Below are 13,417 nucleotides of genomic sequence, written 5' to 3' on the forward strand. Positions count from 1 at the left end.
ATGGAAAATAATAATAAATTGTCAAATGCAATATAAATATGATTAAATAATGGAGGCCATAGGGGGGAACTCCCTTAAGCCTAATGGAGGGATACGCGAATCCCTGGTTGGCAGTATATATATATATATACTGATGATCTATATGCATATATGAATGGCTTGGTTGACAAGTTAATCCAAGAAGAAACGGATCTGGCTGGTCCCCTCTAATGGACTTGGGTGATGAGATACATCACCCAAGGCAAGGAAGTGACTTATGGTCTGCCTTGGATGGCTTGGGTGTAAGAAATTACACTCAAGACAGGGATCGAATTAACCTTCGATTTCCTGGATGGCTTGGGTGTAAGAAATTACACTCAAGACAGGAATCAAATTAAAACCTTGGTTCCTAGATGGCTTGGATGTAAGAAGTTACATCCAAGACAGGAATCGAATTCACCTTCGTTTTCCTGTATGGCTTGGAACCAAGAGGGGTTCCAAGAAGGCGAGCCTCACAGCCGCCTAAGGACATACCTTTGTATGGCATTCGTATCCTTTTTATAGATGAAAATTGTGATTAGTGTTAATTAAGTAATTTTAAGTTAAATTGCAAGTTGATTTAGTAACAAATTGATGTATATGTTATATTCTAACAATTTGTTTTGCAGGACAGTGATCCCTAATTAGTAGGGACATTACAAGTGTCTATCAGAACTAGTCCAAAGAATGCTTAGCAAGTCTCTGATACGTGGAATTAAGTGTTGCGGCTTGGAGGACATGTTCATTCGGTTTGTACAATGTTCATGTTCAATTTTCTAGTGATTGTTTGATTAGCAAGTACAATTATGTGTTTCTGAGTTCAATGTTGTCAGTTGGTTTGGTTTTCGGCTGATTGTTGTGGTGTATCTTATTTGGATCATGCCTTTTTGGTTCGGATGTGCTTTGGTAATTGAGGTCGAATGTTGATATGGGTCTCACCGTGGCGTGTGTAGATCCACATTGAGTTTTGTGCATGGGAGAATGTTTTTGGGCTGACTGGTTGGCGTGCTTTATTGTTTATCTACACATTTCATTTGATGTCGACTGTGAAGGATGTGTTTGCATGTGCAATTCATTGGAATCGTTCAGGAAGGATGTGTTGTGATGTGTTTGGGTCCCCTTTATCTCTTGGAGTGGACCGCAATGGATGTTGTAGGTCCGGGTGGTCAATTTTATATAATATTGTTTATTTTATTTGTGGTTGACCCTCAACTAGGGTTTCAATGAATTATCTTGTATATATAGGAGTGTGAATGTATGAGTTTTTGATAATAAAAGCAGCCAAAAACGAGGGGGCTGACCCATGGGTACAATTAAGAGAACAATGGAAGGACCATTGTCCGCAAACAATCAGCACAGAAGCAGCCTTTTACCTCTATCAAAAACAAAAACCATCTTACGAGAGTTTATCAGCAATAAAATACTACCAGTCGGAGTATACTTCCAGTGCCACGCAGGGCTATAAGCATTAAAATATAAACATAAGCCGAAACTAGACCTATCCAGCCTACTACACCGCATACACAAAAAACTTCTCCACATGCAGAAAATTAATTCTTTTTCCCACGGCTCTTCTTAGGGAGCAACTTCTTAGCCCATTCCTTAGTGAGGAACTTGAACAGGCCTTTAAAGTCCTCGTCCTCCTTGCCTTTACCTTTGTCCACACTATCCTGCAAAAGGCACAGAGTAGTGGCCGAGCATCTCATGACATTCAGAGCTAATTTAGACACATCATGCATCTTGGACTCCGTCGCCTCTAGTCTGCTGGTAATCACCTGCAGGTTGTCAGAGAGGGCTTCTATCTTTTTCCCGAGCTCTGCCAGGTTGGGATCTTCTTCCTTCACACTACTAGCCTCTTCAACAACCAGCATTTTCTCAATCCTGAAGGTTGGGGAAGGGAAATTGGCTGGTTTCGGACTCATAGAGGCGACAGGGCTTTCGGAAACATGGGTTGAGCTCACAGAAAGGGGGGAATGTTTGTGCTGGGCCTGGGGGGTTTTATCAGTCGGAATGGAGTTGCCTGGGTCGTGCGAGGATGAGGGGTCTCTTAGGGATTTATCAGAGGGTTTAGAGGCCAATCTGCTAGAGCGGCGGGGCGTGTTGGTGTCTTCGGTAAAGTCCAGGTCCGAATCAATTTCTTGGATTTTAACTTTTTTAGGGGTTTTGACCTCCTCCGGGGAGTGATTCTTGGTTTTCTTGTTGGAGGAGCCAAGTTTCGTGCAACGGAGGCTTGAATCATTAATGGCCAGAGGTTGGGTCGAGGGGCCGACATTCTGCACAGAAATGGAACGGGGCGAGCAGAGGGCGAGGTGGAAGTTGAAAAGGCAGAGCATAAGGCCCTGGTGCAGGATAGGAAAGTCTTTTCCTTTCTTTTTGGCATTAGCTATATCTTTAACGTTAGCATCCATGGAGTGCAATAAAAAGAACGGAATGGAAATGAGGTCTTTGTTCCTCAAATGGTTCAGGAAGGGGAGGTGGTAGTAGTAGAAAATGCCATACCTGCCTTCGAGCGTAAAATACTTCATCACTATGTAGCAGACTTCGTCCCAAGGGTGCGGTAGTTCCTCTCTATTAAAGCCTCCAGCCCTCTTGACAAGGTTCTCGCCGTGGCGGAAAAACTGGTTGAGGCTGGTAGAGTCCGCAATGCGGCTCTGTTTTTTCCATTTTCTACCCTCCATTAAGAGGCCAGTAGCCTGGGCTATGACCTCTTCGTTTATTTCGAAGGAGATTCCCCCCACAGTCACCCTTTTGTCCTCCCAAGAGGACACGAATTGTTTAGAGAGTCTCTCGTCGTTGCCCTTCATGTTCTCCATGAATTTGTCAATGCCTCCTTCGGTGCACACGAACCAAGCCGCTAGTTTGGCTTTGAACTCCTCAACTTTGTTGGGTTCCAGTCTGAGCTTGTCCTCCCCCATTTTAGAATCCTCCAGCTTCTCTGTTTGAAAATGACAGAAAGCCAGAACGCAGAGCCGAAGCAAACTCAAGACGAAATGGTTAGGGAAAATGTGCCAGACTTGGGTTAAACGGTCGTAATAATCATAGTGATTATTATCCTTTAAGGTCTCGTAGATATCGCTGGCTGGAGATCTACTCGGAGCGTGCGAGCCTTTACTCGGGCCAATGTAAGTTGACAGCTCCCCAGCGCCGCCTTTGCCGTCGCCAGTTGGCACCATCCGAGTCATAAATGAATGGTAATCATTCCCGATGTCAGTCCTTTCTTTATAAATTCGTCCCCTGTGGTAGTGATGACTCCGCATACCTCTGCTACGTGTCCGTCTATGGTAGAAATTGGCGGGATCTCCGCACCAATTTGAAAAAATTAACACATTTTCCTTCATCATTGGGCGGAAGGGTTATTCCTTTCCTAGCACAAGGCTTTTTCCTTATCCAGGATTTCCTTAACAGTGATTGGCAGCAGATTGGGGTTCCTCCAGCATCGTAAGCCCATCTGCAGCCTTCCTTCAGCCGCCATGGAATCCGCCGCTCTATTTCCTTCTCTGAAGATGTGGTCTATGGTGAAGTCCTTCATTTTGACCAGCAAGTGCCTGATATCCCTCAGAATGGGTTCCACTCTCCATCCAGCTGAAGCATTCCCTTTGATAGAGTCGATAATAACTTGAGAGTCTCCTTCAATTTCCAGATGCTTTATTCCTATCTCGTTAGCCATTTTCAGCCCCCAGAGGAGGGCCATTCCCTCAGCTTGAGTGACCGAACTTTCACTGAGGTTGCCAGCATAGGCTACAACCATGTTCCCTAGATGATCCCTAATGACTCCACCACCAGCCTGACTGTTGCATTGAGCAGAGCCATCAAAATTCAATTTAAACCAGTGAATTCTGGGGGAAGACCACCTAGTCATCTGTCTCTTTTTCTTGGTGCTGTTGTTGAAAAGATCGAAGTCGAGGGGGAGCTTCCAGCCGCCAATGATCTTCTTATCCGTCTCATCAAGAGGATAGGGGGGGATTTTCCATTTTGTAGCTTCTAGATTCTCAGATATCAACTTAAAGCAGGTGAGGGCAACAGAGTCCGGAGGGGTCTCAGTGTCTCTGAAAATTTTGTTGTTTCTCTCCTTCCACAAAGCCCAGCAGATGTGCGGAGGAATTTGTTTCCAAAGTTGAATGATGAGGGGATGATGGGAAGGGGGGGTCCAATCAAACACAAAAAAATTTATATTCTTGTGGAAGACCCAACACAGACCACATTTCTGAAGAGTGACAGACCAAATGTGAGCCACAAAGGGACATAGAATAAAAAGGTGCTCAATAGATTCCTCATCCTTTTTACATAAGCTGCATCTATTGGGGAGATGGAATCCCCTCTTTTTCAAGTTATCAAGCGTGAGGGTTTTGCCATGCATGAGGGACCACCAAAAGAAATTAATTTTGGGAATTAATTGAGGGTTCCAGACTTTCTTCCAATCTTCCGCATCCACAGGGTGTTTTAGGAGCTGAGAGTATGCAGATTTGACCGAGAACTGGCCCGATTGTGTCTCTTTCCAGATGAAGCTGTCTTCGTTCGTGGTCATGGGAATTCTAGTTTTCAGCAATAAGAGTTGCAACTCCTGAGCCAGGGGGACCAGGTTCGGTTGATTGCTGCAGATGGGGACTAAGTCCTTCCAGCCACTTCCTGGGACCAAATAATCCGCAGCATAATCCCCCAGGATAGCCTTGAAACGGTGAATGTATGAGTTACACATGGGATACGTGTGAATTGATGTGAAGTGGATGTGAATGATGCGCAAGTAGATTTGGTGGAGTAGAAGTGTGAAAGATAGTTTGCGAAGAGCTTTGAGGCAGTGTTTGATGTCAAATATGTTTGCCATGATATTGGTCCCTTGACACAGTGGTTCAAGGACAATAAAATGATCAAGAGATCTTGTTAATTTCAATTCATTGATTCTCTGCACCTGCTATAAGAAGATGTGTTCTTTTTGGCAGCTTGTGCAACCCTTTGCATCTTGAACTAAGGTTGTGCTCCTTAGTCTTGCAAGTCCTCTCAGGGGCAGTGAGCTCCTTGGCTTTGAGCCTAAACATTGTAATCAATTATTCAAATTGTGAGTGTGATTCTCACCGTAGTTTTTCCCTATTTAGGGTTTTCCACATAAATCTAGTGTTCATGTGATTGTTATGCTTTGTGCTTTAATGTTTCATAATTGTAGTTCTAAGTTAATTGTGTTTTGAAGTTTAATAGAACAGAAGTAAAGTATTTTGAGGTCCAAACTAATTCACCCCCTCGCTCTTAGTCCTATTGTGTTCAACAAGGGTTTCCACATAAATCATGTGTTCTTAATTGCTTGATCTTGCATTTATGTTACTGCTATGGATGATTAAGTTTTGAAGCATTGCAATTGTGATTCATTAAGTTTTGAAAAGTAAAAGGTTGTTGTTATACTAATTCACCACTCCACCCCCCCTTCCAAGTATAACTAAGTGTTCTTCATCTAGTGGTGATGTCTTCAAGACAATGAAGTCTTCACGCATCATAATATCCCATGTGAAAACTTCATATTCATTCAAAATTAATGACATGGAGTGTATGGAGGTTATAATAGCCTTGGTATGAACATCATTAATGGCAGCCTGGAAGACTTGAAACATGACAAATATCATTTCCTCACCAGCGTTATCAAGCATAATGTAACCAAACTTGAATTTTGCAAAAACCTCAATTGTAGTTACCTTCCTAACAAAAAATGGACTGCTGAAATGATCCTGCCCCTAAAACTTCTCCACAATAAGCTTGAAAGATCTATTTATGATTCTGTTGCTATAAGGTATTACTGGAGCTATTATTCTAGTGCTTTCACTTATACCAAACACAACATCACATATCATGCAAGGCTGACCCAAAGTGATTGATTGGAGATCTGTTGTTGCAAACTGTGATTCTTGTGTGGTAGACAGCCCTTTATTCTTGACATCCAATCTCTTAATGGGGCTCCCGGATCCGATACTCTTATGTCTAGACATGCATGGATTCTTTCACCTTTCTTATGATGCATTTCTTGATGAAGGCCTCTTTGTAATGACAAAGAGGTAAAGCATCAATTTTCTACTCTCGTGATCATTGTCATGCCTTGGATTATAAACCAAAAGATGGTCAAAATGCTTACCTTAGTTGCTGATCTGAAAATTGCAGCAGGCTCAAACTGAGCTTTTTAATATTCTCCCACCTCATGACCTTGTATCCTACCTGCAGATTGAACCAGGGTATTTGTTGTGGCACTTTTACCACTCAATTGCACCAGTTGGAGTTGCTTTAATTTTATGTTTACAACATAAAAAATTTATGTAATGTACTGATCAATTTTGTTATAAAGCTCATTGTTTTAATCCTAAAAACAACTTTTGCAATCCATTCCTGTGGGTGTGCAGATGCCTAAATTATTCTTATGCTTTGGTTAGGCTGAATGTGTATGAAATTGAGTACACTACATTTTCGTTTTGCTTTTCTAAATGATGATACACACTGAAGAAACAATTTCAAATACAGTGCCATGAGAAATAAATATAAGGAAACATATATTTTACATCTTTTAGAGTTTGAAAAACATGTGGGATTTAAAATGAAATAGAAGAGTTCTCTGCAAAATGAAGTCACCCAAATAAATATATTTTGATAAGATAAAAAAGTCGACCCACCTGATTGAGCATCCATTTAAATCCAACAGCTGCAGTGCATTCTTTCTTAGAAGCACTACTCTTCCACTCGAGATTATATATTGCATCAAGAACTTTTTTAATGGAAGCAAAGTTCTTTCTCTTTTTCTCATCTAGAAATACTTCTCCATGTGAACTGATGTTCGGATGGCTGTTCAGGAGTGTCTCAAACCACCCACTTCCAGATCTTTGCATGGATAAAATAACAAAATTGTGCACTGGAGTACAAGAGCATTCTTTTCTGGGGAACAAAATAATAGCAAAACATTATCAAGTTGTTTCGAGAAGACTGAACCACAAAATTATCAAATGAAGTGAACACTTAAGATCCCAGAAATAGCATTTCAATACCGATTGTATGAAGTTGGTTGAGGATAATGAGTGGGAATACTATGATCAGTTTGGAGCTGGCATGTTACTACATTTTCTCTGTTGTCTGAAGGCAAAAACCTTCTTGATTTCCTGATTGAATTCCTCTGGTCAATATTCATATAGCACAGGCATATTCCGCTTAATCCTACAAATAAAAGAACGAGAAGCTTTGTCGCAACGGACACCTGCTTTTTAGCATATTTTTCCTGCATAGGTAATGCTTTGCCGCATAAAATGGGATCAAGGGTCAACAAAATTTGCTGTTTCTTTAGTAGTACAAAGGCAATATCCAAAGTCTTGAATCTTCATTGACTTAAGGCGACACCTGAATATATAAACAAGATCACAAAGGCCTTTAAATCCAAATTACATAAGAGAGAGTTACTGATTCAAAGGACATGCAAATATTGAATCAACAGGTAACATAACTAATAGCCTATGACATAAACCCTAAATTACATATTTTGAGTGGATTTCCTTCCGAGATACCATGGGAGGAAGAAATATGTCCAATGTGTAGGCTCACGAAAGACCAAGGATGGTAGCATGCAATCAAATAAACTAAAAAGAATCGCCAACAGAAATTGGTGAAATAAACTTATGTAAAAGTAACATGAGGTCCATACTACCTATGTGCCGTCCTAGGGGCATCATAAACTTATCCAATTTAATTGAATTGTTAATGAAACGCATAGGTGTCGAGCATAGACTCAACTTCCTAGTTCTCAAGAATCCAAGATCAAATGCATACAAATCTAATAGCAGAGAGATAGTCAGACCCAAAACTCTTCAATTTGCATGGCATCTTCTTAAGGACACTTTGTTTCTTGGAATACTCACACAACAAAATGCAAATGACTACGGAAACAGCTCCTATAATTTATTTGTTTTCAATTACTTGACATTTAATCCAGTTGTTCTAAAAGAATGTAAATTTCTTATTTCTAATCCAACAAAAGAGACCCCCAATAATCAAAGTCTCAGAATTCTTAAACTCTAACCATGCAGGTAAACGTGTTATCCCTGCTTCACTCTATTCTGTTGAGCATATATCCTTAAATCTTTCAAAAGCATCATATGTATATTTGCATATATGCCTTAAGCATTTCACCATAACGCTATTCTTTAACATTACCAGCCAACCGTTTGTGATTACTTCTTCTCTATGTCATTCTATGTCAATGCTGTTCAATAAGCAACGGCTACATCGGTCATTGAACCTGTTAATGACATTCTGCCCTCAATGTAACAAAAATAGCCAAACGGTATGCAAATTCAAAGGATTAGAGGATTGCCTTTCTGATTCAGTGAGCTGGGATCAATTGGAAGCTGATAAGTGCAGAAAACACAATTTTTATGTGGCGGGAAATGTGTGGAACTGGAGATCATTGGAACATGCTCTGAGAATCCTATTATTCCTGCTAATGTTTGTATCCCTTGTTTTGTCCCTCGGTGAGTGTAAAATAATTATGACCAAGATTATCTTTATCTGGGTCTCCTGAGTATCAATCGTTCTGAAAGGAGATAAGTGCTCTAAATGTCAAGCTTTCTCAAAAAAGAAATGGCGATGAGCTCTGAACAGAAAGAACACATAGAACAAAAGGAGAGGAAGACAACTTACATTGACCATTTCTGTACTGTGCCGTGTAGGACCAAAGTCAATTCCAAAACTTCTCTACATAAAAAAAGTTCATCCAATCAACACCCACCAGAAAAGAGCTAAAATGTAACTTGTCTCGCAACTGAACAACTACCGGACGGACTAATCAAAGAAAAAACCCAAATGGGTATCCAATGTTGGCAAAAACTTGTTAAGCCATAGTCCCAAACTCCCACATCCCCTTCACTAAGTGCCAACAACCTTGAAACTGCCTTGGAAAAAAAGCTCCCTACCCACACTATGAAATTAAATAAACAACAAAATACAGAAGTGGCGTGTTCCCCGATCTTATTCTAATTGAAACTGAATAATTCTGCCTGCAAAGCATGCCGGCAGAAAAGAATTCACAAAATAGATTTAAAATATGTTCTATTTTTCACCCAGCCAACAAAATCTTGAAGAATAATTTACATGACACCGACTTTATTTTGGTGTGATATGTGCGTTCAGTATGAGCAGACAACACGTGACATTAATGTGACTCACCCCACAACCAGAAAAGATGAAGCCCGATTAAAGAAGATGGGTTGCTGCAAAACCGGGTGTCGTACATTCCACATGAGGATGAATTTATTACGAGACAGAATACAGAGCATTTACCGGAAAATATCAGTGCCCGTCATTCTCTTGATTTTGCTTCTACTTGTTCAAGCTGCAGTCTACTTACTACCATGGATCCCAAGATCTCCCTCTTCTACAGTATGTCGCAGTCGTTTGTGATGTCAATTTACACGCGTTTCAAAGACTACACCTGCCAGATCGTTCTGAACAGGTCTCTAATACTGTTTAATTAGTAGTATAATCCATTGGAATGGAACAAAATGGCTGCTACAAAGATTGTTTATCTTATAAATTAATTAAGTTTAAAGAGCAATAAAAAATCATCTTTAAATATGATAGTGGAAAAATATGAGGATTATTAAAAATAATGTGTTTATAGTACTACCAAGTATTCTTTTATTATTTTTTTGAATATGTCTTCAAACAACATAAATTATTCTATTTCTATTAATAATATTTTACAAAGTATTTACATATTTCTCTTGACTTGTTATTTTCATTATTATTTATATATTTCTTTTATTACTTTTAATTTTTCCATTTATTTATATTTCATTTTTTAATGAAAAAGAGAAAAATAAAGAATTACAAATTACATCACTCATGATGTGGGAGATAAGCAAGCTTTTGTATTGACACTTAAAGTATTAGCCCTTATATTTATGCCCAAGGCATTCCTCTTTGAGATTGAGTAACCAACTTAGTTAGATCAACGGTGAGCATTTTATTGCTCTACTCAAGTCCTGCACTAAATGTATTATGTTGGACTTATTCCTTTATTTTCTTTTCAATTAAGCATTTACCTATGGCTCTAAGGGTAGTAGATAAGAAATAATCATGCAACGAATTTATACAATTCAGATTTTTTTCCTAGAAACTCTCATGATGAAGAAAAACCAGTCCATTAGTGGTCACTCGTTCGTACACAAGGGGTTCACAAGGGGTTTTATTTTGGTACTTTTGCTGTATTTTTTTTGGTTTTTTCATTTAAGAATGGTAATTTTAAAAATATCTTGAAATTAATCCATCCTCACAAGTATTTAGGTAGGGAAATTCTATTTGCCTTGTTTTTTTGTTTGTCTATTAACATTCCAAATTTTAATTTAACATTTATCTCTGATTTCAATTTTCTTTTAGCTCTTTTTTATTTTTAAATAAATGAAATTGGTCTTTCATATGTTGAATTTTTTTTAATTTAATACTTTATATATTAAGTATTCGCACTGCAACATGTTGGATATTAAATATATTATTATTATTTAAATATTAAATATTATTAAAACCTAATCCTAATTAAACTCTAACCCTAAACTTATTTGAACTCTTATTCATATTGAACTCTAATTATACCCTAACCATAACTAAATACTTAACCTTATTGAACTTAAATACTAATTCTAATTAAACCCTAACCTTAATTCTAAAATTATGGTTAGGTTTAGGATTAGGAAAATGGTAAGGGTTTAAATTAAAATTAGTGATAGGGTTTGAATTATAGTTAGGGTTAATTTCATGATTATGATTAAGATTTTAATTAGACATATACTCATGGTTAGGTTTAAAGTTTGGGTTAGGTTTAGGGTTATTGTTACAATTAGAGATAGAATTTGATTTAGGGATAGAGTTAGGCTTAGTGTCACGACCTGATTTAGACCACTTACTTGCAGATACTACTGACATTATTATGCTAATAAATGTGTGTAATGACGTTGTTTTGATTTTTTTATGTGAATAATGATGTTAGATGACACTGGTGATATTTAATGCTATTAATGACTTTTTTAATATTTTTAAATGTAATGATGGATATAATGTGTTTTTATCGTGATGACGTTCTTTTGTCGAGTGTGACGTGGTTGCAAGGTTGACCGTCGAAGGCGAACATATGACCAAGGAAGAGTCTTCTAGCCCACCGGCAGCAACTCATGGAATGGGATCCTATGCAAACATAAATTAAATAATTAAATAAATTAAACTTAGAAAAATAAATCGATTGAAGAATTAAATAAATAAAATGAAATAATTAATGTATTCGAAAACTGAATTATTAATATATAAAACCAATTTAAAGGTGATAGTCCGTAAATTATAATATTTAAAAAATAAAAATTAGCATGCATGAATAAAAGTATTAAAATTTAAGATTTATAATTTAATCAATAATTAATAAGGAAATTGTAATAATTAAACGACAGTATTAAAATCATGCATGGTTTTTAATATTAAATAAGAAAATTAATAAAAGACTAAAGATTAATTAAATTTTGGAAACTAAAATTAAACCATGAATGCATAAGTCATGCATTTGTAAATAATTAATATAATTAGTTAAGGTCCCTTTTTATTATTTTTTAAATCAACTAAACTCCTTATTATCTAAATTAATAAAATAATTAAAATTCCCAATTTGATGAAATCTTACATGCATCAAATTAATCTTAGTCATGTCAATTATAAACATCTATCAAACACCCATATGTTAAATTCTTAAGTGACGATTGAGATTGATCAAACTCCACTAGTAATTTCTTCAAAAGTCTACCATGCTTGGGCCTTGATCAAGAAATTATATAATACCTCAAATGATATCCTTCTTGCTATTAGAATTGATAATAGAGGATTTTTGGCTATAAAATTTAGTGAACTTTTAAATTGAAATAAAGCTACTATAAAGTGTAAATCCTAATCAACCATTTTAGAGTAGGCTATCATAGGAATTAATGTAATAACCCACTTAACTTAACCCAAAATTTTAACTAATTTTTTTTTTGATATATAAATATTGATTTCTTATTCTGTCTTTTTTCTTAATTGTGTTGATTCAATCACATACTCAGGTACATCTATCCAAAGGGGATAGGCATCCATCCAATCAGGATGGGCATCTAACCATATGGGTTAGGTATCTATCCATATGGGACTAGGCATCTAACCATATAGGTTAGGCATTTGTCCATATGGGACAGGAGGTTTCATCTATCCAATCCAGGATAGGCATCTACCCAAATAAGGTAGGCATCTATTCATAAGAATAGGATATGCGTTGGCCAGAGACTTTAGACTCATCCGGACCATTTGGGTCCTGAGCCACTCTCTAAAGACTACACTCCCCTACTAGGAGTGCACTGAGGTCGCCATCCTTAGGAGTATAAAAATAAGTACATAAACAAGCTTGAGTTTTGCCTCGAAATTTGGTCTAAAGCCTCGAGAAGTCAAGCAAATCCATACGAGATTCCTTCGGAGTATACATTGAATTAATTTTTTTACCTTTCAATTAGTATTTGCACCATTTGATTATAAGACCAAGGAGCTTCAAGAACCAACTACTCACCCAAAACCAAATCCTAATCGTCATCCCCGAACACTTGAGTACAAGGGACAACTCCTCTCCTAGACTACCTACATACCCGTTTCGACATGGGATCAAGGCGTAAAGTATGTAGTTCTAGTTTTTAACTATGTTTTAATGTAAATTGTTTGGTGGGTACACAACTCTTTCTAGGGTCAATGTCCTAGATAGTTTCTCTGCGGTTGCTATCCATGATGGTAGCTCTATAGCAAAAAGGCTCAAGGTGGCCTTCTGCTTGTGACCTAAAATAACTAAGTCCTATTTCCTATTAAATACATCACCCTTAATCTATTAGCATCCTCTGAAAAAAAATCATCAAGATAAATAAATTTCAATATATCACACACCACCAAACCCTAATGGGGTTTTCTAAGGTTTAACTGAGCGGATGTAAATTCATTTTTAAAAATTATCTTTTTATAATATCGATCCAAGGGGGATTACCTGCCCCTTGGATTTTAACTTCCATATGACCCTTATTTCTCCCCAGCGATTTATAGGGGTGATGCCACAGACGTTGTTGTTGCAGCTTTATTAGGTGTTAAGTACAGTAGTTCAACACGACGACATTACCTGTAAGCGTGACCCAGAGGCACCATAGATACCAAATGCTGCTATGTTTTTGGTTTCAACTCATCTTATTTATTTATCTATCTAAGAGTTTAACTATGAATTCATGAAAGAAAAGTATGCAAGGAATTACTACTTGGAATTAAAAATTGAGATATAAGTATTACATGCTAAATAATTCAACCATTATTTGAAAATAGTATTTTCTTGAAAGAAAACTATAGTAAT

At 37.4% G+C, this 13,417-nt stretch overlaps 1 protein-coding gene across 7 annotated transcripts in view; it reads right to left on the bottom strand.

The window, feature by feature from the left end:
- LOC131068727 (uncharacterized) overlaps nucleotides 1-9,530 on the bottom strand; it is a 93,963-nt gene extending 84,433 nt beyond the window's left edge. The window contains exons 1-4 of one of the 7 annotated variants that reach the window (XM_059213874.1): nucleotides 9,196-9,522; nucleotides 8,671-8,724; nucleotides 7,029-7,374; nucleotides 6,660-6,918 (exon numbers count right to left, since the gene is read on the bottom strand). In XM_059213874.1, the coding sequence (XP_059069857.1) occupies nucleotides 6,660-6,918; nucleotides 7,029-7,261 (492 nt within the window). In that variant the 5' untranslated portion in view covers nucleotides 7,262-7,374; nucleotides 8,671-8,724; nucleotides 9,196-9,522. The other 6 variants (XM_058003998.2, XM_058004005.2, XM_058003983.2 and 3 more) reach the window with 6 other exon arrangements.
- Between the last annotated feature and the right edge of the window lie 3,887 nt (nucleotides 9,531-13,417).

This window comes from Cryptomeria japonica, chromosome 11, assembly GCF_030272615.1.
Source record: "Cryptomeria japonica chromosome 11, Sugi_1.0, whole genome shotgun sequence".
Classification (NCBI taxonomy): Eukaryota; Viridiplantae; Streptophyta; class Pinopsida; order Cupressales; family Cupressaceae; genus Cryptomeria; species Cryptomeria japonica.